The sequence below is a fragment of the Mesoplodon mirus genome (assembly GCF_964341445.2).
Source record: "Mesoplodon mirus genome assembly, chromosome: 2".
NCBI classification, from domain to species: Eukaryota; Metazoa; Chordata; class Mammalia; order Artiodactyla; family Ziphiidae; genus Mesoplodon; species Mesoplodon mirus.
In genome coordinates, this window is record NC_138977.1 from 59,460,695 (window position 1) to 59,487,856 (window position 27,162).

Here is a 27,162-nt window from a genome sequence, read left to right on the forward strand (position 1 = left end):
TTGTGGCCTCAGGCTGTTCCTGAGAGAATGGACCACCAGCCAGTGCCCCAGTATGCTTCCACCTGCATCCAAACCCAGGTGCTTCTGGTTTGGACATTGGTAGGTTTTGATTATCTGTGCTTTTTCCTGTCCACAGTGTACATAATTAAGAGTTAACTTGCTGTACTCTCTCCTCTTGTCGTGGCTCAGAGATCTTCATGGCTTGGGGGGGGGCTATCTTCTCCCGACACCCCTAGGCAGTTGGCAGCATCCATTTATTTACCCAACGACTATTTACTGAGTGCCTCCAGGATGCCAGCCCATGTTAGGCTTAGGGATACATCAGGGAACACGACAGGCCAGGCTGCTGCCCCCATGGAGCTAACACGAGTGTGTTTGTGTGGCAGATAGGGGGTTGGGGCAGGCAGTCAGCAAGACAAGTGAGTAAACGAGATCATTTCAGAGGAGCGAGGGGCTGTGAAGGCAGTGACTTGGGGTGTGAGGACACAGAGACATCTCTTTAGACAGACTCTACCTGTATGATGGAGTATTTGAGGAAAGCCTCTCCGAGAAGGTAGCTCATGGCCTGAGAGGTGAATAATGAGTAGCATGTAGTGACCTAGGGTTGGAATATTCCTGGCAGAAGACACAACCAGGGCAAAGGCCCTGAGGCAGCCACAGAGTGTTCAGGATCAGAAAGAAGACCATGGCAGAGGGGGATAAGCCCAGGGACCCCTTTGTGAGACGCAGTGGGAGGATTATCTCAGGTCAGGTCACTGGGGCCTTAGATGTGATCTGGTTTAAGTTTTGGTTTTTAAATCTTTAAATTGTGGTAAAATACACATAACCTAAAATTTACCATCTTAACCTTTTTTTTTTTTTTTTTGTGGTACGTGGGCCTCTCACTGTTGTGGCCTCTCCCGTCATGGAGCACAGGCTCCGGACGCACAGGCTCAGCGACCATGGCTCACGGGCCCAGCCACTCTGCGGCATGTGGGATCTTCCTGGACCGGGGCACGAACCCGTGTCCCCTGCATTGGCAGGCAGACTCAACCACTGCACCACCAGGGAAGCCCCATCTTAACCATTTTTAAGTATAGAGAGCGTTAAGTCCATTCACACTCTTGTGCAGCCAGTCTCCAGAATTCTTTTCATCTTGTAGAACTAATACTGAACCCATTAAACAACAACTCCCAACCCTCCCTCTCCACAGCCCCTGGCAACCACCCTTCTACATTCTGTCTCTATGAATTTGACCCCTCTAGGGACATCACGTAAGTGAAATAATACCAGTGTTTGTCTTTCTGTGACTGGCTTATCAGCATAGACTTAGCACAGTGTCCTCAAGTTTCATCCATGTTGTAGCATGTGTCAGAATTTCCTTCCTTTTTAAGGCTAAATAATTTCCATTGGCTGTAGATGCCACATCTTGTTTTTTCATTTTTCCATCGATGGACACTTGAGTTGCTTCCACCTTTTGGTCATTGTGACTAATGCTGCTATGAACATAGGTGTACAGTGATTTAAGTTCTTTAAAGTTCCACTTTCCACCCATGAGGTCAGGCTGGGCCCTGACCTGGGTTGGGTTGGCACAGGGTGGAGGGGCCAACCTCTCTGGGTTACCCGTCCACTGAGGGTGGGGGAGGCCAAGAGCAGAGTCCTCCAGCAGCACTAACTGAGCCGAGAGCCCTACGACCAAGCCTTTAAATCATCCTGGGTCCAGAGGAGCTTTTCTCTGCATCTAAAATGTGAGCCATAAACCAGGCTGACTTACAGGTAGTACTCACTGGTCCAGTTTGTTTATGGCCAGCATCCTTTCTGATTGGTTGATGCCTGTACTGTGGCCATTGTTAAATATTTAACTATCACCCTGCTATAAACCAGTCTCAGGCTGTGTGTCAGAGGCTTTTGCAGGGAGAATGGGAGCTGCCGTTTAAACGTTCAAACTCTGGGGTTGCCCCCGCCAACCGAGGCAGCAGGGCTTGGGAATCTGTAGGATAACAAGCCCACTGGGTGGTTCCGATACCATAGTGTTAGGAGGCCTTACGAAGCAGAAGCAGGCCTTGGGATGAGGGTTCAAGTGCAAGTTGTTTATGGGGAGGAGATTCCAGGAAACACAGGTCGGGGAGTGAGGACATGAGACCGGGAAAGAAAGGAAGCCATAAAGATGCTTCATTAACCAAGTCACCTCTGTGGGCTAGTGGAGATGAGTCCCATGGGGGACCTCCAAGAGCCAGTGTGGAACACGGCCTGTGAGTTACCCCCCTGAGAGGTGAGGGAGCTGGGGCATTTATCTACCAACTCTTTATCTGCCATCTTCCATCTCTCATTCATTGAGTGCTGCTACCAGGGGCATTAGTTCCCTGGCACTGCTGGCTTGTCCTGTGTATGGGTAGAGCAGTGTCTGATGGCCAGAACCCTTCAGGCCTGGCAGCTGGAGGTTGGGCTGGTGTGTGTGACCATGGTATGTGCTAAGGGGTAGCGGGCAGGGTACCAATAGCATCAGCTATGGAGGGCTGCCGAGCTCCCACCTCCCTCCCATACAGGGAGAGCTCAGCCCTGTGAAACACTGATTGTCCTTCTTACCCCTGAAAAGAACTCCAGGCCTCATTCATTGTTGGCAGAAATTTAAATGGTGTGATCACTATGAAAAACAACTTGGTGGTTCCTCATAAAGTTTAACAAACATAGAGTTTCTATATGACCCAGCAATTCCACTCCTAGGTATATACGCCCCCTCCCCCAAATTGAAAACAGGTGTTCAAACAAAAACTTGTCCAGGGCCTCCCTGGTGGCGCAGTGGTTGGGAGTCCGCCTGCCGGTGCAGGGGATGCGGGTTCGTGCCCCGGTCTGGGAGGATCCCATGTGCCGCGGAGCGGCTGGGCCCGTGGGCCGTGGCCGCTGGGCCTGCGCGTCCGGAGCCTGTGCTCCGCAGCGGGAGAGGCCACAACAGTGAGAGGCCCGCGTACGGAAAAAAAAAAAAACTTGTCCACAGGTATTCATAGCATCATTATTCACAATAGCCAAAAGGGGGAAACAACCCAAATGTCCATCAGCTGATGATATGGGTAAACAAAATATAGCATACCCATACAATGGAATATTACTCAGTCATAAAAAGGAATTAAGTACTAATACATGTTACAAATGGATGATCCTTGAAAACATTATGCTGAGTAAAAAAAAAGCTAGCACTCATCATATGATTCTATTTATATGAAATATCCAGAACAGGCAAATTTGTAGAGATAGACAGTGGATTAGCAGTTGCCAGGGGCTGAGGAAAGAGGGAATGGGGAGGAATGCTAATGGGTATGGGTTTCCTTTGGGGGTGATGAAAATGTTCTGGAAACAGATAGTGGTGATGCTTACACCACATTGTGAATGTGCCACATGCCACTGAATTGATTAAAATGATACATTTTATGTTATATATATTTTACCACAATTAAAAAAAATACAAAAGAGCTCTAGGTATTGCACAGCCTGAGTTGCAGGGTATACTGTTTCCCAGGTGGGAAACAAGCCCAGAGTGTCGGGTGTGTACCCCAGGATCCCAAAGCCAGGATGGTTCTCCTGAGGGGCTGCTTCTGGGGGGCACTGGGCAGAGGTTGGGCCCCACAGCTTGGCTTCATTCCTGTCTGAATGGTGCGCACAGAGGTTGCTTGAAGCCTCGCTGGTGGGGAAATGAGCTGCTTGTCCTGGAGAAGCCAAAGCCAGGCCCAGCTTCTACAGAATGGCAGGACCATTGGGCGGGGGGGGGGGGGGGGGGGTATGTACCCAGTGGGAAAATTGCGGGGCGTCTTGTCTTAAATATAAGATTAAATTGGCACCTTTAATTAGTACACTTAGAAAAGGTCACTAGCAATTACCTGGGACACAAAGAAGGCATGAGCAGGCAAGAGCCCGTGAGGAAGCTGAAAAGGACCATTTTGAGCAGCACATAATTGAGGGGAAAATGGATAAAAGTCCAGGAAATTACAGGGTGGGTGACAGCAGCTGATGGCCCCACCCCTGTCCTGCCCAGCGCCCCTTCTTGGGAGAGCCTGAACATCGAGCCTGAGAGAGCCATTTGGGGTACTGGGCCGGGTTGTATGACCTTGGCTGGAGGGTGGGTGTGGCCTTTCCGGAATCCCATCGGCCAGCTGGGAGCTTGGCCCCATATTCTCCACCTGGGCTGGGCCCTGAAGGAGGTTGGCAGCTGAGGTTTCCAGTCCAAGGGGCTGCCGTGGACTCATTGCTGTACTGGGGACAAGCAGGGCCCCCATAGGCCTCAGTTTCCTCATGTGCAATCTTCCCAAGGCCTTGGGAAGTAGCTCAATGTTCCTCAAACTTTGCCACTAAAGGACCCCTGAGGGTATCAGAAAGGAACTGTGTGTCCCCGGCAGTCAGGGGGAGGCTGGAAATTCTTTCACAGTTTTAGGTTGTGTCTTTAAAAATGAATTAAATATTATATTGTACTCCCATTATATTCCCATTTGTTTTAGAATAAAATAGTTGCATGTCACTGAGCGACACAGATGCTTTGAGAAGATGTGCTTGGTTTATCTATGACTTCACTTACCTCCTCCTTCCTCATCTAGGAAAGAGCACTGTACTGGGAGTCTCGAAACTTGTGTTTGAGTCCTGACGCTGTTGCTCACCATCGTACCTTGGGCAAATTACTAAATGCCTTCAGTTTCTCCATCTTTAAAATGGGAAGGTTGGGCTCCCCGAAAGGTCTCTGTTCCATGATTTCAGTCCTCCTTCTCCTGCTTCTCACCTCCTCTCATCACCATGGATGCTGCCATGTCCTACTCTGCTGTGTGACCTTGGAGAGGCTACTTTGCCTTTCTGAGCCTCAACTTCCTCATCTGTATAATGGGTAGAATAATGACTACCAAACAGGGTTGCTGAGAGGATTTAATGAGAGAACCCATGTGAATGGGCTAGCACCATGTCTGGCATATCCTAAGAGCCTAATGATTGCCCAGTGTCTTCCTTTCCTAAGTGTTGGGCTTCCACTTAGGGCCTGATAGGGTCATGTCCATGGAAGTCCTGAATCTTGAGTTCACATATCAAGTGTTGAGATTTGTAAGGTTGTGGAAACAAATGTGGGCACTGGGCCAGAATGCCTGGGCTTTGAAGTCCAGCTCTGCTCTTTGCTAATTGTGTGGGCATGGTAAATTACTTAATCACTTTGTTACCTTATCTCCCCACAAGTGGGGAGAATAACAGGAAGGATTGAATTAGGTAGTACACAGAAATCCTTTAGCCCAGTGTCTGAAATGTGGTTAGTGCTCCAAAATGTTAGCTCTTGTCATGTTAGAATTGTCTTTTAAAGTTGACTTAGAAAAGCTCATCAAGGGCTTCCCTGGCGGTGCAGTGGTTGAGAGTCCGCCTGCCGATGCAGGGGACACAGGTTCATGTCCCGGTCCGGGAAGATCCCACATGCTGCGGAGCGGCTAGGCCCGTGAGCCATGGCCGCTGAGCCTGCGCATCCGGAGCCTGTGCTCCGCAACGGGGGAGGCCACAACAGTGAGAGGCCTGCGTACCGCAAAAAAAAAAAAAAAGAAAAGCTCATCGACATTCTCTTCTAGATAAAATTCCCAGAGTTTAGAATCCTTCCTTCCTTAGCTATTAATAGATCATCAGAGCTATTCAGTAAATATGAGAGTCAGTATGTGGGAAAGAAAGAGTATCTGTCTCATTTTATAGGGTAAATTGAGGCTTTAAAAGAAGTGATTTGCCAAAGGCCATAGTTCTAACCTAACTACTTCTTGAGAATCAGATGGAGACTATAGACCCTCTCTGCAGAAAATGACACACTGTACACTCAGAACATTTTGCACAGTTCCTGGCAGTTTAAGGACCTCTTGAAGCTAAGGTGACCAGCTGATCCAGTTGTCTGGGATGTCCTGGTTTTAGCACATATCCTGGGAAATGCCTCATTCCTAGACAAACCAGGATGGTTGATCGCCCTACCTGAAGCCACCTTGTGAGGGGTGCTGTGAACCCCAGCAGAAGATGACCTACTCTAGGACTTCTTAGGCAGGGCTGTAGGCTAGGCATCCTGATGCCCAGGGTGGCCTCTGGCCAGGGCTTTGTTTCTTGGTGAAGGCAATACCATAGTCCTCTGATTGAGGACAGGAGCTAGACTTTGTCACCCAGCTCTAGACTGGAGTTCCCTGAGGGTGCTCCAAATCTTCCTAACCTCTGTGTACTCTAGTGGTTACCATAAGGCCAGCACCTAATTGCTGTTGAATGAATGCCAGGTTTTGTAAAATTTTCTGAATTAGAAAATATTGCTTTGTACTTTTCCTTTTCTATTGTGAGATTTAAATATATTGAATGTACCACAGGTTTGCTTGTTGTTTTTAAATCTATCTGCCTAAAAAAAGAAAAATCTATCTGACTGTTCATGGACACTTTTTTTTTTTTTGATTTCCAGTTTTAGGCTATTATGAATAAAGCTTCCATGAACATTATTGTACTAGGAAAAAAAAAAGAAAATATTGCTTCCATTTGCAAAAGACAGAAATCCAACTCAACTTACTTAGGTAAAACCGAAAAAAAAAAAGAAAAAAAAGGAGGGGGTGATTTATTAACTCATACAGCTGAGCAGTCCAGAGGATGGAGCTAATTGCTAATTTAAGGTATAGTTGGCTGCAGACCCTCAAACCATCAGAAATTTCTCTCCATGTACCATTTGGCTCTGTTTTCCTCCTTGTTGGCCTCATCCTCAGGCAGGCTCTTCCGCTGGTGCCAAAGACGGCTGCCAGCAGGACCAATTTAGCAACCCCAGTGGAAGGAGAGGACTCTTTCCCAGTTACAGCAGACTTCCAGCAGAAGTCCCGGGGCTGGCTTTGATTGGCTAGTTTGGGTCACATGCTCATCCCTGAACCAATCACTGTGACCAGGGAGATGGAGTGCTCTGAGTGGCTAGGGCTAAGTAGTGTGCCCATCTTGGAATGTAAGAATTGAAGGGTTGGGAGCTTGCACTCATCTGAGCCACTTGGAGGACTCCTTCTCTAAAGTAAGAAAAGAGGACCGACAGAAGTCACAGAACGTGGTAAATGACAGTTCCCTGTTACACACTGTGACAAGTGGCCAGGATGGAGACAGGGAGCCCGGGACAGAGCCAAAGATGCACAGGGGTCTTGCAGTAGTCAGTGACCTGCTGGTGGTCTGTTGGGAGGCTGCTCCCCACAGGGACTCAACCACCTGAGTAAGGTGCTAAAGAATGGACTAACCTGCCATCTTTGCCCTCTGCTCTCTCCTGCGGGTACTTCAGGTTCCTCTGTGACCCAGTTGCTGGCCCGAGACATGGACAATGACCCCCTGGTGTTCGGCGTGTCTGGGGAGGAGGCCTCCCGCTTCTTTGCCGTGGAGCCTGACACGGGCGTGGTGTGGCTCCGGCAGCCGCTGGACAGAGAGGTATGACCCGCCGTGACCTCTGCCCCTGGCCTTCCCTAGGGAGGCAGAAGCACACATTACGGGGAGGATGGCTCGTCGTCTTCTGACCGTGAAGCAGCATCTTCCTGCCTGAATGGTGTCCCTCTTCCAAGGCCAGTGCTGATGTCTGGACTTGGGGTTAGAATAGAGTGGTTTGGGGTGTCTCCAAGTAAGGGGCAACACTGGATAGGCGAGAGGGACAGTGACCTCAGGTTCATCCCCTGTAGAATAGCGGCTCCACGGAGTGTGCACATCTACACCCCCCAAAAAATGTTCCCCCAAAGGACGTTTTCCCGAGACACAGGAATTGATGGCGGTAGCCCTTAGCAAATTAAGGTAAGAGTTTGAACAAAACCCCAACCCCAGCTTTCTCCTCACATTGAAGTGGCCCCAGAGGTGATTTGCTCAAGATCACACAGCCATTTAGAGACAGAGCCCAGATTAGAACAAGATTCCTGACTCCTAATCTACTGCTCTTTTATGGGGAGGATCCATATTCTGAACCTACTTCCCCAACCCAGAAGGCAATGCTTATTCTTTAGGGAAGCCTTCAGATATCCAGTCCCAGACCAGCTCCTGGGGCAATGCTGGAGGGTCTCCACCACCAAGTAGGGCTCCAGACCCAGGGCCTCAGCTCTCCTCTCTAACTCTGACCTCCTCCCTCCCTCTGTTTTCTTTCAGACCAAGTCGGAGTTCACAGTGGAGTTCTCTGTCAGCGACCACCAGGGGGTGAGTGTCCGCTAAGGCCCCTGCTTCCCTGGGAGGTCGGGTTCCTGAGCCCTTGGGTAGAAAGAGGCTGGAGGCTGATGCCGATGTTAGCTCCCCACTCTTGTCTTGCCAGGTGATCACGCGGAAGGTGAACATCCAGGTCGGGGACGTGAATGACAACGCGCCCACGTTCCATAATCAGCCCTACAGTGTCCGCATCCCTGAGGTAGGGGCCCCCAGGGTCACACTTGAGGGACATTGGGGGCCTGCTGCTCTGGGGCCACCGGGGAGGAGGCTGATGCTGGGAAAAGGGCAGTTCCAGCTCCTCTCCTGCCCACACCTCAGCCCAGTCACCAGCTCTGGTCAGGTTGGTGACTGAGCCAGCGCCTCTGAGGGGACCTGTCTGCTGGCTGGGGGGAACCTTGTGCCTGAGAGAGGGCCTGCCTTGGATGAGCCCTCCCAACTCCAGCCGGAGTCAGGGACAGGACGGAGGTTGGGAGGGGCAGGTTGCACCTTTTTTCCATTTACAGCCAGTGCGGGCCTTGGGCAGGTAGGTTGGCAGGCCTAACCCCAGGCCTCCCAGCTTTGGCTAGAGCAGGTCCCCCAGGATGCAAAGTGCATGCAGTAGCTGGAAGGGGCTTTCTTTCTTGAACCCTGTGCTGTCTTGCTGGCCTTCGGCTGCTTTGGGTTGTCTGTGTAACTCAGTGTATTTGCATGAGTGCGTGTGGGTAAAACCAAGCCATGGCTGGTAATTGAAAAGTGCACATTATTGTGTTACGAACAGTTCGTTAATAAGCTGGCTGCTGGCTCCCGATGGCCCCAGCGTTCTCCTTGCTTACTGTCCCTCTCCCCGGTGGCTGATGGCAGTCTTCTGGCCTGACAGCGATTCAAAGACCTTGAAGGTGGAGGGTAAAGAGCTTCTAACTGGGTGTCCCTCAGGCCTGCCCTCGGGGCTCTGGGTTGGGTAGCAGCAGTAAAGGTTTGGGATGGGAATGACGGGAGATGAAATCCACTGGGGAGAGGCAGCCTGGCACCACGGCATTGGAGTGCCAGCCCCTTTATGTTGTAGGTCATTGGATCAGGAAACTGAAAGAGGTTTAGAACATATCTATTCAGTTTATAGATGAGAAAAGTGAGGCTCAGTGTGGGAGAGTGACTTGCCCAAGGTCACACAGCTTTGACTTTGAGCCTCCTGACTCCCAGGGCAGCTTCAGATTCCTCGGGGTTGAAGAAACCTGATCTCATGCCTCTAAGTTCCAGTTGCTGGCCCTCCTTACTCAGCTGTGAGCCAAGGGTCCTGTGCTTGTGCCAGACAGAGTGAAGTAGGACAGATGTGCACGTGGGACACACCAGAGGTACTCATGCCCTTCCCCTGATGGGGTGGGACATAGGGAGAGAGAGCCTGCAGTCCCAAGCATGGGGACACGGTGCCCTGAGCTGTGGCCGGTGTGCCCAGGACTGCAGCTTGGCTCCGGGCCCCCGCTCATTTGGAAGTCTCTCTAAGTTAATGGTCTCTACGTGCCAGCCTGCACTCCAGGCCCGGGCTCAGAAACCAAGGGCACAGCTCGGAGTTAATGAGCCTTGCACCCATTGCTCAGCTGCCATCCTGGCAGGCATGGCTGCCCTCCGCCTTCCCTCACGGGGAGCAGCAGACAGCAGCAATAGCAAGGGGATGAGGGGTTGCATCCCTGCTCCCCAGCCCTTGGGCCAGGGCCAGCCTTTTCCTCTCTCCCTTGCCAAGAGAAGATGTGACCTCCAACACCACCCTGTTGGAATCCCCCAGGATTCTCCAAAGGCCTCTGCCTCCAAGGAGAGAGCCTCTTCAGTCATTCATTTATTTAACAAATATTTATTGAGTGTCTGCTGTGGGCTTGGCGCTGTGCCAGGCTCTCACTGCACAGAGACCTGGGAGGCCAGAGGAATATATACTGAGGGGAGCCAGAACCAGAGGCCAGAGACCCCAGGCCTCGCCCCTGCTCTGCTCCCAGATTGCTGGGTCCATTTGGGCATGTCACTTAACCTCTCTGGGCTGTGGTCCTCCTTATCTAATAAAAGCAGAGGACAGGTGGGATAAAATGGCCTGCCTCCTGCCCATCTGATGAGGGGAGGGTAGGCCAAGAGGGGCCGGCTGGAAGGACACACTGTCCTTGGAAGAAGGCCTGTGTGGTTTACTCGCTTGCATGTAAACCTCCCTATCAGGTCACTTCGGTGGCCTGATACTCGATGCCCTGCTCAGGGTTGCTCCGTGTGGCCAGTGGGGATGTGGTGTCAGCTGGACAGAGGCCTGGCCCCTCCTGACCCGAGGTGGCTTGGCACTGACCAGCCCTGGCCTGGGTTGGTCACCTGAGCTAGAGCTTAGCTGCCTGGCTCAAGCCCCAGGTGGAGTACCAGGGAAGAGTCTGCTGGTCCTGGCCCAGAATTCAGGCAGGGGTCTCCTGCTTACATTGAAGTCACCCTGGAAACCACAGGCCCTTGCCCTTGAGAAGCACGATTCAGTGAAAGAGGCCCTATGGATGTGAATAGGGTGAGAATGCAAACCAGAGAGACGGGGCACTGCAGACCCTGTGAGGCATCAGTCTTGAGGGGGTGCCAGAGTGATCAGAGAAATCTCAACAGGCTTCCAGGAGGAGATGGGTTTCCAGGAGAAGCTCGCCAAGGTGAGCAGCGGAGCTCCTGTGTTGTATGGTGGGAAGAGGGAGACTGGAGGTCAAGACATCTGGGTTCTAGTCCTGATTGTGCCAGCAACTGGCTGGGTGAGACTTTAGACCTGTTACTGCCCCTCTGCTGGCTTCAACTCCAACAGCTAACTGTTAAACTGGGGAGTTGGGCCAGGCCCCTTCCAGGACTGACATGCCGTGATCTGAGGAGGCATCCCAGCAGGAGTGGCTCTTTCTTATCCTCCAGTGCTTCATTATTCCTTGAGGGCTGTCAAAGACCTCCAGTCGCTGCCTCCATCCACTCAGCTCCTCTTTTGGTCATCCTAGCCACCTGCACACCATCCCTAACCTTCCCAACTTCCACTCCCCCCAGCCCTAGGGGCCCTGATGATGTTTGGGTCTGATGTGTCCAAAACCCAGGGATAGGCATGGGGAACAAGTTACAGGGAGGTAAATCTAGGTCTACATATGGAAGAACTTTCTAATGAGACCCCACAATCTACTCCCCCGTCCTGCTGAGGATGTACTGAGCTCCCCATCCCTGAAGTTATACAAGCAGAAGCAGGAGAACCCCGTGTTTCAGAGCCATCTAGTACTGAGTGCCGGAGAGGTGATGAATCAGAGGCTCCCAAACATACCCCATCAGAATTTCCTGGGGGACTGTTGGGAGGCATATTCCCAGGCCCCTGCAATTCTTTTTTTTTTTAATTAATTAATTAATTTATTTGGCTGCGTTGGGTCTTTGTTGCTGCATGCAGGCTTTCTCTAGATGCGGCAAGTGGGGGCTACTCTTAGTTGCAGTGCGTGGGCTTCTCGTTGTGGTGGCTTCTCTTGTTGCGGAGCACGGGCTCTAGGCACACGGGCTCAGTAGTTGTGGCTCACGGGCTCTAGAGCACAGGCTCAGTAGTTGTGGTGCACGGCTTAGTTGCTCCGTGGCATGTAGGATCTTCCCGGAGCAGGACTCAAACCCATGTCCCCTGCATTGGCAGGCGGCTTCTTAACCACTGCGCCACCAGGGAAGTCCGCCCCTGCAATTCTGAATCAGTAGTTGGGGGACAACTGGCCCAGGAAGCTGCATTTTTAACTCCATTGTGACAGCAAGCCCTGGAAGATAATATCTATGGCCCTCCCCATCAGAGGGTTTCTGAGAGGTGCTGGGGTAGCCCATCTTTGAGGGGAACTTTCAGCCTGTCAACAGCTGCCTAGAGACATCACCCATGGGGACCCACGTCCTCAGGCCTGGAATAGGAGCAGATGGGAGGCGGGTCAAGACCAGGCACTGCCCCTTTCCTGGGAGAAGCTCACCCGCCCCCCTGCCCACCCCGCCCTGCCCCCTCTCCCTCTGAAAGCCCCTGCCTAAGCTGGGCAGGTGTGTTTTGGTTTGTCTGTTCTTGGTGCCCCTCCTGCCCACCCCTCTCCCCTCACTAAGCTGTTCTACATGTAATTATCCATTTTATCAGGGTGAAAGGCCCTGCAATTCACTTGTCGAAGCCCTAACGAGGCAGCGGCAGCGTGGATGCTTTCAAGTCCGTAAAGAAAAGGGAAATCCTGCTAGAATTGGCAACTTAATTCACCAAGCCAGCCTTGACAGACCTCATTAAGCCCCTGTGTATTCATTTCAGGCTAATGGCTGTCATGCTGACTGCTGTTTGATTTGCTGTAATAGACTTTTACGGCGTTCCAATTTGCTCAAACGTGTTTGCCTGTGTCTGTGCCCAGCGACGCTGCTCCAGCACCTCTGTTAGGGGTGCATGCCCACCTCGCTGACCTTCAGCGTCCCTCCAGCTGTGCCCTGGGGAGGTGACCCTCGGGCCTGGGTGTTTGGTCAGGAGGATGGCGTGAGGTTAGAAGTCAGATGGTGCCAGGTGGCTCCTCGGGTCAAGGAGGGCCTCTGAAGTGTCAGGGATGGCCACGTCATTGAAGTTCTGAGAAGTTCAGCCTCCTTAGCTGGGCAGTGGAGGCTTTTATCCATCTGGCCTCAACCTACCTTTCTCAACTTGTCTTCTGGTATTCCTCAACACGAATCCTCCTGTCAGCCAAGGGGCTGATCCAGTGCCTCTGAGAGTGTGTTTGTGTCTCTCTTTTCTTTCTAAAACACACTTTTTACTGTTCTAACTAGTACTGGAGTGTTTTCTTTCTTCTCTCAGCCTAACTCTGTTCTGCCTATCCTTCAAAGCCCAAATCTGATCCGCTGTGCTTTGATCTACTCAAATCGTTTGAAATGAACACAAACATTTGTTGAACAGCTATGGAGCAGGGCCCAGGGGTTTTCAGCTGGCTTGGATATGCAGGGTAGAAAAAACAGACTCTACTGTTTGCCAGCTGTACAACTTTGGAAGGAATCTAACCTTTATGGAGCTCAGTTTTCTTATCTATAAGATGGGCAACAATATTTGCCTTGTGGGGTTATTGTGAGAGCTATAATAAGGCAGGTAGGAAAAGCCCTTAGCCCAGTTTGTGGCTCATAATACATTTTAACCACACCATAAACTACAGAATTGAGCCACACTCAATCACCATAAACTACTGGTGATTGAGACCAGGGTCTTTGTGCTCAGGGAAGGTAATTTTACAGAGAGAAAAACAAGTAAGTAGATGTCTAACTATGTCTAAATGTATTAAATGCTATGGTAGCTTAGAATGTGCAAAGTAGGGTGGAAGGCGTAGACCTATGGAGGGGACTGTGGAAGGCGTGACCTGGTCTATATATGGGGGCTATTTGTTTGGGACCTTAGAGGATGAGTAGGAGTTTGTTAGTCAGAGAAGCAGATTATGTTGTCTCTGAATATCAGTACTTTCTGTGATCCTTTAGCTTCTTTTCATATATTGGAATTTCCCAAAGAGGGACATGAACTCTAACTCCTGACCAGAGATCCTGCTGAGGCGGGACAGTGACTGTATAGGTGTGTGTGTCCCTTGCAGGTGCCCACTGTTACCTTGTAGAAACAAAGCCAGGCTGGAAGTGGGCCTGGGCCCTCTGGGTCCCTCCCCAGTTTCTGTGATGGACAGGTCCTGCATAGATCTTTGTCACCCCTGGCTTTCGGTGACCAGCTGTAAGGTGGGATGAGGCTAGAAGTGGGGACGGGTGGTGCTGGGACGAGTTGACAGGGGCCTGATAGACAGAGTCCTTGCCTGAGCCTCAAAGCTGGCTGGGGACAGGGTCGGAGCCAGAACCCAGGGCTCCTGGCGCTGGGTCCCACTAGGCCACACCATCTCTCCATGTCACTTAATAAAGACAAATGAAAGTTACTCCTTGTATATCCTTACTAGAGATGGGAAAACAGGGAGAAGAGTATTCCTGTCAATCTTTTATAAATAAATGAAACAAAGTAAATAATTCATTTCTATAACGATATTAATAATTTGATGTTTTGTAATTCAGAGCTTCCTACGTGCCCAATGCCATACTTCCAGTGTGGGAGCTCACTGAGTCCTCACCTCATGGGGTAGCCACTCGTGTTCACATTCTACAGATGTGGATGGGGAAGTAGAGAGGTTATGTAAGTTGCCCAAAGCTAGGCAAGGATGGAGCCAGGATTCAGAGACAAGTCTGGTTATGGGTTCTTTGGCAGGTAGCTTCAATTCTACCTGCAAAATGGAAATAATTATATTGCCTTGCAAAATTGTTGTGAGGATTAAAGTGTATGGGACCATGTAGGAGAAGTACTTAGCATAGTGCCCAGTGTAAATGCCCAGTAAATGCTCATGGTTGTAGTTGTTGTTTGTATGTCTGTCTCTCCCGTCAGACAGAACAGGAACAGAGCTTGGTCACCTGTGCGTCCTCAGCACCCAGTCTAGGACCTGTCCCTTGGACGTGAACTTCACGAATGGGCAGAGCCCTGCTGCTTCCTGTGCCTCTTGGGTGGCTGGAAGGACAGCAGGAGCATTTATGCAAAGAGCTCGTTGCTGGTGCTCACTGATGCCCTCTGTTGCCTGCCAATTCCTGAATCTCAGCCATGCCATCCCATGTGCCGTGGGCATGTGGGAAGCCCGGAGTGGCCCAGAGCCTGAGGAGGTGGACTTGCCAAACTTATTAGCACCCACTGGGCCCTACAGCAGTGCCCCCAGCTGCCCTCCTCAAGGAGTGCCCATCAGATGCTGAATGATTTCTAAACTGCATCCCCAGGTTGCAGAGAGAGATGGTGGGTGAGGGGGACTTCCACTGGCTTGTGCCTGCCATCCCCCCTGAGGTGTCAGCTCTGCTCATGAGAGTGTCATCTCCCATGCCAGGAGAGGCAGACCCTTGACAAGCCGTATTAATTTATACCTCAGGGCCACGGTGCCTGGGGGCCCCCTCTGCATCTATAACCACCTGCCTATTGATCTGGGAGAGGGAGGCCAGTAAATCATTTCAGGGGCTCTGGATCCTCCTGGCCAGAGTCAGAGTAGTTTGTTCTAGCCAGGTGGCAACCCTGAGCCATGTCTCTGTGTCCCTTGGTGAGCAGCCGGTGCCTGTGCCTTTTCTGGTCTCCCCCTGCTACCAGCACATTGACGGATACCTGGAACCCCTCCTTTCTCCCAGCGGGTGGGTGTCTCAGCCTGCAGCAGCAAGGACAGGGAGCTTTGGGCTTGTAGCAATGAAGATATGCATATGGGCAAAGCAATAGGGCTGCCTACTTCTACAGTCTTGAGGTTGTGGGGTGTGTGTGTGTGTGTGCACTTATTTAAGTAATGTCTTCTCTATGTCCTAGTGTTTTCACTGTCTTTCATTTGTCCTCATGACAACTCTGTAAGCCAAGGGAAAGTTATTCTTCCCATTTTCAAGATGAGAGAAGTTGAGGCCAATACAAGGTGACTGCTTTCCCTAAGTCCCCTGGCATCAGATATGCTTGCAACTAGAGCCATAGGCTTTCTCTCTCTCATTTTTCAGCATCTTTGCATGGGTCTTTTTGTAGCTTTGCCATGACCTGCTGTGGTTTGCCAAATGTTGCCCAGGGAGACGAGCTGGGGAGTCTGGGCTCCGAGCACAGGCTTCCTCCCATCCAAGGCTGGATGCTGTTACACAGCCCCATGCACAGGCTATGGGGGTCCAGTGGAGAAGCTTCACTCAGAGCCCACTGCCCATTGTCTGCAGTGAGGACCATCCTCAATGGTCAGGACACAGCCATGGTCATAGCGATGCCCCTTCCGTGTGACCTGCAGGGTTAGTGTGCGCCCAGAGGTAGCCTTCAAGACTTCAGTCCCCAAATGTGCCTGCAACACATTTTCATGAGAAGTCAGAGACCCACACATGGGTAAATGCCAGGCTGCTCAGCCTGCCCGCAGGGAAGAGTCAACATCTTTCTGCCACCTCCTCCTTGGCCTTGGGTGCCCGGGAGGGAGTAAATGGAGTCCCACAAAACCCAGACCCAGAGAGCTCAGCCTAGCCACACAGTCCAAAGCTCCTTGCTCCCTCCTCCACCCTGTGGAGTGAAACCCAGGACCCCCCATCCCCCGAGATCCCTGTGGCAGCTCCTTCCATGCCCGTGGGGCGTGGCCAGGGCTGTGGGCACCCCACCCACCCACTCAGCACGAGGAAAGAGGACAGTGTGGCAGCAGGAGACGGAAGGAGCCCAGATGTAATTGAAATTATTATTTTCTCTGAATGGTAATAATGTTTTTAATTGCGTCGGTTTCCTCACCGATTCTCGCTGGGAGTCTTTGGGGGCCCATATAATTCCATTGCAATGACTGCAGGACCCTCTGCCATGAATATGAAGCAGGGGACCGTGTGTGGAACCCAGCTCGTGTGCATTAGAGATTCTCTGGCACGTGCCGGGATACCTTTTATTGTGCCCCCCGCCCTTTAAATAAAGAACCTCTAAATGGAAGGAGATGATAGCTGCCTGCTGGAGATGTTCCCGCAGCATTGCTGGGCTGTCAGCCTCGTGCGCCGGAGTCCATCTGGCGTCTTTCATCTCCCTTTCTCTTTACTGTTCTCCTCTCCCCCGTGGTGGGGCCCTGTTGGAGGAAGGGTGTAAAACTCCTGCCTGCACCCCTTTTCCTCCAGGCAGTGAGGTTTCCTTAGACCTTGGGTGGGAGAACAGGTTTAGGAAACAGAGGGTTGAAGAAGGTCCCTTGTGCATCCAGGAGCAGCCGTGGCTTCACTGCATCGTGAGAAGCTGAGCCCCATCTGTGACACAGGGACCCTGGTCCCTACTGCAACACTGTGATGGAGGCAGGGACACGTGGGCTCTCGCTCCACACTGGGAGGCCATGAACAAGGGGTTTAGTCTCCTGGAGCCTCTGTTTCTTCATCTATAAAATAGGGATACATTGAGGTTGTTGTGAGAGTTCATACACATGAGAGCATATGTATGAAGTGGCACATCCACAGGGTAGCTGATCGGCATTCCTGTTGTTCTGAAAAGTTCCCAGAGAACTTCAGGCAAGTTGCTTGGAAGGCCAAGGAGTTCGACAGGTGGGCTCCGTTGCTGTGTACTGATTGGTTGGTATTGGGGTGTTAGTGGACAAGAAACTTACAGTCCAGCGGGAGACAGGAAACATGAGGAAAACATGAAACAAAGATGTGACAAGGAAAAAATGGAAACAGAGTCACCTAGAAATAACTAGTAATAGGCAGAGAGCATTTCAAATAGACTCCTTGAAACCAGCACCAGAAGGACCGTCGAGGAGACTTCATCCCACCACACATTCTGTAGAGATCAGCAAAGCCAGAGAGGGTCAAAGATTTGCCCAAGGTCGCCTGGTAAATCAGTGGCAAACCACTGAAGACCTAACGTAACCAGGGAAGATACTCAGGGAGACGGTTTCCAGACCCGTGGTGAGACTGAGTACACCCCTGGGTGGAGGCGCAGCGCTGTTCTCCGAGGTGGATGTCCAGAGCTGGGCTGGGGGCCCAGCGGGTGCTGCCTCCCGGACTCCCATAGCACCCCACACCCCAGGAGCCATGGCCTGGCAGTCTGTTTTCTCGACGAAGAGCCCACTTGAGGGTGTGGACCGACCACACGCGGTCCTGCCTTTCCTCTTCTCGGATTGCTCTGTGATTTTTGTCTCAGCCCCTCTACTTACCGTAACAAGTTCGGATATTGTCAAAATGGCTTGGGGACAGGCCTGGAAGCACCCCCATAACATGGAGGGCCCACACAGTAAGCTTGTTGTGATGCGTTCTCAGGCTGCCTGACCCACTTTGTTTTCTACCAGAAAATGAGAGAAAGAGAAAGAGGGAGAGAGGTCTTGGGTGATGGAATTATTATAATTTCTCTGATTCCTTAGCAGCCTTTAATTACTTTGCAACTTTGTGGTGCTGGCTGGAGGCTGGGAGGGGCTGAGTTCTCCCTCTTTATAATAACCTTAAGTAGAAGCCTCCTGTCTGTCTATTAAAAAGCCCGCTCTTCTCTCCAGATGTGATAATGCGCCTGAGAGATTTCACCCAGGGAGTAATCACTAGGTGCAATGCAATTGTCCCCGCTCACTGTCTTCACCATCCACTGGCCAGCCCACCTCCCCAGTGTGGGGTACTGCCAGCCACAAAGAGCTGAATGCCTGGTCACGTCCTTGTCCAGGAGGGTCACAGGCTCAGGCTGTCCCCTCTCGCAGTCCTGCCCTCGAGAGAGGGAAGGGGCTTGGAGGCCTTTTCCACTGACCTCTCGGTATCTCCCAGTGTGAGCCCAGCTGTGCCTCCCACCATTCCTAGCACAAACCCTACATTGAAATCTGTTCCATTTGCATGAGGCTTTACTCTCCCAGCTTTCTTGTCCTCTCTGTCCTGGATCCTCACTACAGGGTGGTCACTTTCCTGCCGCCCTGCCTTTGTTCATGTTGTGCCCTACCCCGAGATGCTCTCACCCAAACCCACTGCACCGTCTTCCTTCCTACCATTTAGCCAGACCCTCATCTTCCTTCCTCAGAGCAAGCTGGTGGGGGAGGGCGGGGAGGTTGGTCCTCTCTGTCACCATTTACAGATAAGCAAGCCAAGTATTAGAGGAGTTGGAAGACTTGCCCGGGTTATTCCGTTTGGAGGTGGCCCACTGGGATCATACTTAGGCCCTTCACTTGGTCTTCTCCACTGGACTTGAAGGCACAGGCCTCTCTTAGTCCCTGCCCTTGGAATTGCTCCTACACCCATTCCGTCCATCCTGGCTTCTAAACCCCACTCCTGGGCCAACCCTCTGTCTCCTAACCTTGGCCTGGCCTTTCCTTCCTGGGGTGGCCCCAGGCCCCCTCATGGGCAAGAGAGGCCAACCAGTCCCAAGTCTGGGTGCTGAGTCTTCCTCGGGCAGGCTCAGCCAGTGGGCAGCCCCTCCTGTCTTATCACCTGTCTGTGCAGCTCAGCAAGTTAAAGTGGGGAGAGCTGTATCCTGGAGGGGACAGGAACCCCACCACCTGTGGCTGGGTGAGTCGCTTCCCCCTTCCAGGGCTCAATTTTCCCCTCTGTTAAATGGGACTGTTAGTCCTGAGCCTGTCCACTCCATAGCGGGGGTCAAGGTCAGGACGGACAGGAAGGCCCTGAACTTAAAGCCTCATGCAAGTAGGACACATTAACCCCTGGGGTATTTTCTCCATAGGCCCTGCAGGCTTCATGAGTTTTCTTTTCTTTCCTTTTCTTTTCTTTTCTTTTCTCTTCTTCTCTTCTCTTTTCTTTCTTCCCTTCCTTCCTTCCTTCCTTTCTTTTCTTCCTTTTTTTTGAGTCTACATATTACCTAAGCATACATATAGAGACATGAACAATCATAAGTGTTCATAAGTTTATGAGTTAATTGTGAAGTGAACATATTTGTGTTACCACATCTGGATCAAGAAACAGAACCTCTCCAGCTCCTAGAAACCCCCTTGCGACTTTTCCAGTCCTTCCTCCTCCCTCCAGAAAGTAAGCACTGTCCTGGCTTCTAACCCCATGGATTACTTTTGTGCGTTTTCATTTTATAGTATACATTCTATTAGGTTTTTATCATCACCTAAGACCCGGGGTAGAGGCAGCCAGCTTCGTCTCGGAGGTCACTTCCCACAGTTGTTAGGTTAGTGGTTTGAATCTTGGTCTCACGACTTATATCTGTGAGTCCCTAGGAAACTTCCTGTCTCTGATTAAATGGGTGTGGTGCTGATGCAGGTTTGCCACTATGCAGGTGACATGAGATGATGCATGTGCAGGGCTCAGCCTACAGCCCACACACGGCAAGACTGGAAGGACTGTCACCTGTGGGCATCACCTCTAGGCAGCCCCTCCCTAGTCAGGGGTCATCTCTGCAGGTGGATATGGAGCTGCCTGAGTGCGGGGACAGGAGGCTGCACGGGAAACTAAATGGAGTGGTTGAAACTTGGGTTGAGAGGAAGGGGAAGGGAAAAAAGGATGTGGGCCCCTTTCCTCATACAGTCTCCTTCGATCCTCATAGAAGTCTTTCACCTGGTAAGAAGGGTGTGCTTGTCCTCATATTATAGCTGGAGAAATGGGCCCAGAGAGGTTAAGTGACTTGCCCAAGGCCACACAGCTAGTCCCAGATGCTGTCTTCTCTGTAACTGCCCCCCAAAGTGAGTCCAAATGCATTTTACCCCCAGCGTATCCACTTGGGGTTTGGGGTTTATTGTAAGCCTGCCAGCTTCTGAGAGGCCAGCCTTGGGTCTGGAGAAGGTGGACAGGGAGAGGTGTTTGGTTGAAGTGACCTTTATTGAGTTCCGACACCTTCAGGCTTCCACAAAGCTGCAGCTCCTACCAGCAACCCAGTCTCAGGCCTGCATGAGAAAACACAAAAATCTTTAAAGGCTTCTTAGCAGCTTGAAGTGATTGTTGTTGTATTTTTCCCTTCTCTATTCAGGGCTGGGGCAGGGCCCGGGCAACGGGAGAGGAATAATAAATCTCCCAAAGCATTGGCTTTCTTCCCACCTCCCCAAACCATCAGATGCCCCAAACTCAGGGGCCACGAGACCTTTTAAAAAAATAACAAAAAATCTACCCAACACAGCCCAAAAGATGGAGATGGAGGGAAATGCAACAGCAGCTATTGGGGCGGAAAGCCCTAAATGGTGTGGAAGTAATGCCTAAAGTGTGCTGGCGATTACAGACATTTCCACGGGGCCACGCTCGAGCTGCACGGGTCGGTGACAGCAGGCGTGGGGAGATAAACAAATAAGTGAGCAAGCCTGGGAGATCCCATTAACTGTTGCTGTGCAGGAGGGAGGTTTGGGGCAGGTCACTGGTGAGGAAGGAAGGAAGGTAGACAGACTCATGCATTCATTCTTCCGTCCGTCCACTCATTCAATTGTACTGAGTCCCTGTGATGTGCAAGGGATGTCATTAAAACCTTTCCGTGGTGTTCTGAGGATGGTGACCAGAATCCCACCAGGCTGGCAGGGTCTGGCCCCAGCCCCTTCTTCACCTCCCCTTGGCTCTGTGCTTCCTTGTGCCTTTACCTTCTTTCTGGTGCCCGAGGGCATTGTGCCACAGAGCCTTTGCACGGCTGTTCTCTCCCCCCTTTTCATGAACCATTCCTGGTGTGCTCTCTTCCCAAGGCCTGATGCTGAAGGCAGCTCAGAAGTGCTGGCCAGTCCCCCACCAAGGCCTTTGGAGAAGGGTTGAGCCTGGTCTCACCGGAGTTGCAGGCAGCAATGGGAAATGAGGGCACCTCACTCAGGGATGTTGGAGGAAAGGGTGTCATTTAATGGGACTGGGGTACGGTAGGTAGAAGAGTAGCCCCAAAGATGTCCACATCCTAATCACAGGAACCTGGGACTATGTTACCTCACGTGGCAAAAGGGATTTTGCAGGTGTGATGAAGTTATGGGCCTTCATGGGGCGATATCTGGCTGATCTGTGTGGTCCCACTGTAATCACAAGGCTCCTTATAAGACGGAGGTAGGAGAATCAGAGGAGATGTGACCATGGAGTCAGAGGTCAGAGAGAGAGATTTGAAGTTGTGATACTGATGGTCTGACCAAGGAAGAAGAGGCCATGAGCCAAGGAATGAGTGTGGCCTCTAGAAGCTGGAAAAGGCATGGAAACAGCTTCTCCCCTGGAGCCTCCAGAAGAAACACAGGCCTGTTAACCACTTGATTTTAGTCCAGTAAGACCCATTTTGGACTTCTGGCCCCCAGAACTGTAAGATGATAAACTTGTATTGTTTTAAGCCACTAAGTGGGACTTTGTTTCAGCAGAGGTAGGAGACAGATACAGGTGCTTTGAAGGCAGAGTAGTAGGGCACGCATTCTACAGCACACCCCTCCAACACCCCCAAACTCTACTTCACTTGCTCCTTTGGGGCCCTTCAGGCAGGAGGATATGTGTACCCAGAGGTGGGTTGTCTGGATGTAGGTGTGAGGCTGGTGGTTGTTAGGGATGATCCATGAGGGCCAGCCATGGGGCAGGGGCACCCAGAGCTGGGGAGGGCCCCTGGCTGGGAAGAAGCCTTGTAGAAACCAGGTGAGATGAGGTGGGAGAGCCTAAGAGACCATTCTGTGGGTATAGAGAAAGGGAGAGCTTGCAGATGAGGGGGGTGGAGCATTGTGTTGAGAAGTGCTGCATCCAAGAACTGGCTGCCATGCTCCTGGGACCCCAGGAGGACCTCCCCATTGCCCAGAGGAGGGCTTAGCAGGTACTTGAGTGCTGGTGACCCTCCTGGAAAGCTTGACCTCTTGGCACCAATGAGCCCAGAGACAGAGGTAGAGTGACCTTGCCTTCCTCCCACCTCCTGTTCCAGCTTCTGTTTATACCACTTGTCTGATGTGTGGGTTCTCCTGGTCCCAAGTCCCAGGATTCATGAACTGATTAAAGATGGGATCTGTATCTTATAATTCCTTGAACCCATAAGGGCCAGGGATACTGGGCGTGAGGAAAGCACTGAATAACAGTAATAACAATAATGGAGACTGTACATGCATTCACTTGGTACTTTTTATCACCCATCTGTGGTGTAGGTATTGGGATTATTCCCACTTTTTTTTTTTTTTTTTTTTTTTTTGTGGTACGCGGGCCTCTCACTGGGGGCCTCTCCTGTTGAGGAGCACAGGCTCCGGACGCGCAGGCTCAGCGGCCATGGCTCACGGGCCCAGCCGTTCCGCGGCATGTGGGATCTTCCCGGACCGGGGCACGAACCCACGTCCCCTGCATCGGCAGGCAGACTCTCAACCACTGCGCCACCAGGGAAGCCCTATCCCCACTTTTAAGGTGGGGAATCTGAGGCTCAGAGAGGTTAAGTCAGTTGCTGATCCGGGATGTGAACACAGCTGGTGCACCTCCAGGTCCCCCACCCATGCTGTGCTGCCTCTGTTGACAGTGGGTCGGGAGGCGGGCCGTGGAGGTGTTCGTGGCATGCGTGCCCCGGATTCTCAGAGGACCCAGCAGGCGGCAGACCACTGTGAGAGGGCTGCTAGGCTCCTGGGCATGACCTCCGGGCTGAGACTCCTGGCAGCCCTCTCGAGGTCTCCCCCCATCCTCCTCTCTCCAGACGGTGCCCAGTGCCATGGCCAGCACGGGATAGCGAGAGGGTGGGATGCCGCTCCCAGTCCTAGAGAGCCCAGCTGGGCAGCACGTTCCTGGAGAGATGCCTTCCCACCCCTGCACCAGGACACGCATGCGTGCACACACCTCAGGCGTGACGTCCGCCCTGCCTCCTTCTGTCCCGTGTGTCTCCCTCACGGGTCAGCGCCCCGGAGCGGTAAATCATGAGCCAATTGGCCACAGCCAGTGGGAGGCCAGGAGGACACAGGGAGGGGACGCTGCCATCAAGGCCATTAGCACCGAGCTGGCCAGGCAGATGAAAGCACAGCTGGCTGGGAGAGGGTGGGCCAGACCTCTTCCTCTGGGCACTGTTCTGGAGCCCTCCAAGGTGTGATATGGGGTGGGGCACGAGCATGGAACATGTGTGCTCAGGAATTCACTGAGTGTGCAGGATTCACGGTATAGACCCTTGGTTATGCCTCCCCCGTGAAAACAGTCTTCAGATGGGGACAGTCACATCATACTAAGGGAGTGGAGATAAGTTCCTTCCTGCCTAGATTCTTTGGACTGGAGCAGACCTCACCCCCACTCCACACCCCTCACCTCCCATGGCAGCAGTGTATCTTAAAGGGACACCAGACTGAGATTCTTCCTCATGTCTTTGGGCCTCTCCTTCTATCTCCTCAGGCCTCAGTTTACCCATCTATGCAGTAGGGTTAATACCCTTAGCTCTAGCTAACTTCCTAACTAGTCAGCGTTGTTGTTAAGACACAGATGAGGGCTTCCCTGGTTGCGCAGTGGTTGAGAGTGTGCCTGCCAACGCGGGGGACACAGGTTTATGCCCCGGTCCGGGAAGATCCCACATGCCGCGGAGCGGCTGGGCCCGTGAGCCATGGCCGCTGAGCCTGTGCGTCCGGAGCCTGTGCTCCGCAATGGGAGAGGCCACGACAGTGAGAGGCCCACGTACCGCAAAAAAAAAAAGACACAGATGAGCCAGTGGGTATGAAATGACATGAAGACTAGACCCCAGCTCCCCAGGTTGTGGCCCAGCTGAGTTATGCCATCATGCCGTGGCACTCAGAGGGGTCTGGGTGGCATTCCTGCCCCTAGAAGGAGAACGTAGAATGAGTGTTGTGACAGCGAAGGCCTGGGGCACTGGTCCGGGGCACGGCACTCCCTGCTGCTTCCCTGGACATGGGTCTCAGTGTTCTCTCCCCAGGGCCGAGAGTTGTTCAGGCCTAGTAGTGGATGAGCAGAGGCAGGGCATGTGTTGTCAGTAAACTGAGGCCCTGGACCTCAGTGTCCTCTCTGTGCAACCGGTGCCTTGGGACGGGTCCCTTCCCATGGTCTCCCCTGGGGGTCTGTTAGGTGGTCAGGCCCGTCCCTTCTGCATGGCTGGCCTTGCATCTGGCCTGTGGCAGACACGGCTTTTTTGTTTTTGGTTAAAAAACCTCATTGGAGCGTTATGATATTGGAATGTGAAGGGTAATTGAGCTGAAAGCTATTCTCTTCCTGCAACCAGCGTATCAGGAGTGATTGAGGCACGCGGGCCTGCACACCAGCCTGGAAATCCTGGTGAAAGGCCTGTGCAGAGATGGGGGGGGAGAGGTGGATGTAGTGGAGCCAGGCCCCCAGAACCCTGGTTCCCCACCCCAGGGGTCCAGGCCTGCCCTGAAATGTGCCCCCCTGGGACTGTGAGCTGCCAGGCTGGGCCTCCACCTACCTGGAACAGATATCCGAGGTCCCCGGTGTGCTGGTACTACATGGAGGGGCCCTGGTGACAGGTCTTGAGGAGGGGGCTGGGCACTGGACTGAAACAAGCAGAACAGGTTGGTGCCTGCGTCCTCTGCCTCCTCCTCCCTGCTTTGTCTTCTCCTGCCGTACTCTGTTGAGGATCTCTTTCTCTGCTTTCTGCATCTCTCTCTCTCTCTCTCTCTCTCTCTCTCTCTGCCCTATCTCTGCCAGTGTTTGTGCAACCCCAGTGTTTTCTAAGCCATTTTCCTGCACAGTTGAATCACCTGAGGATCTTGTTGAAATGCAGATCCTGATTCAGGAGGTCTGGGATGGGGCCTGAGACTGTGTTTCCACCAAGCTCCCATGGGATGCCAGTGCTGCTGGCCCCAACCTCACTTTGAGGAGGAAAGTTCTAGGAAGCAGCCAGGGCCAAGCAAGAGTGACCCAGATTCTCAGTGTAGGGTTCCGATGTAAGGAGACTCCCGGGGGGCTGCAGGGCTGCCCTCTGTGGTTGTGCAGGTGATGCACCGAGCAAGCCGGAGAGTGCTGGTAAAGGCAGCCCGGGACTGCTCACGAAGCCGTGTATCTGGAGCTGGTGGCGTTGCCTGGAGAAGGAAGCCCATTTTTCTTGGCACAGTAGGCCAGTACAGGCTGTGTTCTCGCAGGGCAGGTCCACTCTGAAGGGCAATCTTTTTCTAATTTTGCGCACAGGCGTCAAACAGGCTTGCCCCCGAACTCCAGGCTGTCACTCTGTGCCTGCTTCTGCGTCCCCTTGTTCCTCCTCCCTCATACTGCCCCATCTCACAGCTTCTCCTGCAGTGTATGGAAGTCTGGGGAGAAGTGAACCAGAGTGTATCATGCTTATACGTCAAGACCCAGATTCTCCCTTCAGTCACTCCAGCCCCTCCTGGGTGCAGAGAGTGGGCTTGGGGCTTGCTGAGCCCCAGAAGCCTAGGAAACAGGCCCTTTCCTGCCTCCTGCCCCCTTCCCTGCCCACAGAGCTCAGCTGGAAGGGTTAGGTTAGGACAGCCCCTCTCTCCCAAGCGGGGAGAGGGACCAGATCTGCTGCAGAGGGGGGTTATCCCTGAGGAAAGATACTCAGTCCCCCCACCAAACCCGGCCTACACACCCCACCCCAGCATACACACACACACACACACACACACACACATATACACATACACACAACAAACATCGTCTCTCTGCCTGGCCCATTATTAATTGCCATGAAGGCTGAGCTGAATGGGTCCCATAAATATGTGCTCTGGCAGCTCCAAGGAGCCGGGCCTTGTGCTGGGACCCTGCAGCTTATCTCTCTCAGCCAGGCTTTCCCTGCACAGGATTCCAGTGGCATCTAATGAGCCCTCCTCGGGGACTTCTGGGCCCGTGTGCCAGGCCCGGCGAGGGCAGACAGGCCCAGCCCTTCCTGGCTCTGCCCTACTAGCTCCCAACTGAGTTCAGGCTTTCCTCTTACCCTGCTGATGCCCGCAGCTGGGGTGGAGTGGAGCCACAGTTACAAGACAGGCCTCTGCAGCAGGCTGCCACGCCCCCTGGGCCTGAAGCCCCCTCCCCCTTTCTGCTTCAGACCTCACTTCCCTCACCCCTCAGCACTGCTGCGCCAAGGACTGCATTGGAGGGCCTTGCCATTCTTCTTGCCTGCTTGGCGTGTTATCAGCGGGCAGGTGTGCAAGGCAGGGTCCGTGTTGTTCTTGCAGGTGGGTCACCTCTTCTCTTTCTCCCTCTTTCCCAAGCACCTACCTTCCTGACAGCCTCTCATCTCACACCCCCCGCCCCCGACTTTGCATTCACAGCCCCTGTGACCATCACAAAAGGAAAGAGTCTGAATGCTTATTTCTTCCACCTCTCTGTCCCACCAATAAATAGAATAAAACACACAGTTAATGCTTACCGGACAGCTAATGCTTATCAAACACGTCCTGTGTGCCAGAAACTGTGTTCAGCACTTTCTAGGCATCATTGCATTCTTAGACCACTTTGGAGAAAGGTGTGTTCACTCTCCCCATTATGCAGATGAAGAAACAGAGGCCCAGAGGTGTTAAGTGACTACCCAAGGTCACACAGCTTGCTAGCAGACACCACAACATGCACGACAAATAGAGTACGTCTATTTGGACACTTTCCTGTGACATGGAGCTCCCAGCTCCTTGGGGTCATCCAGGACAAGTTCAGCCATCTCTAAATTGTTAGAAAATTCTTCCTATGTTGAGCTGGAATATGCTGGCCTGCCACTTGCGCTGCATCTATCCAGGTTTGCTGGCT

The 27,162-nt window shown here is 52.4% G+C and overlaps 1 protein-coding gene across 1 annotated transcript in view; it reads left to right on the plus strand.

Moving 5' to 3' along the window:
- Positions 1-27,162, plus strand: part of LOC309815846 (cadherin-23-like) — a gene marked incomplete at its 5' end in the record, with an annotated part of 205,170 nt that overhangs the window by 66,257 nt on the left and 111,751 nt on the right. Inside the window, 3 exons of the mRNA XM_082642928.1 lie at positions 7,253-7,395; positions 8,095-8,142; positions 8,255-8,347. Coding sequence (XP_082499054.1) covers positions 7,253-7,395; positions 8,095-8,142; positions 8,255-8,347 — 284 coding nt within the window. The remainder of the gene's footprint in view (positions 1-7,252; positions 7,396-8,094; positions 8,143-8,254; positions 8,348-27,162) is intronic.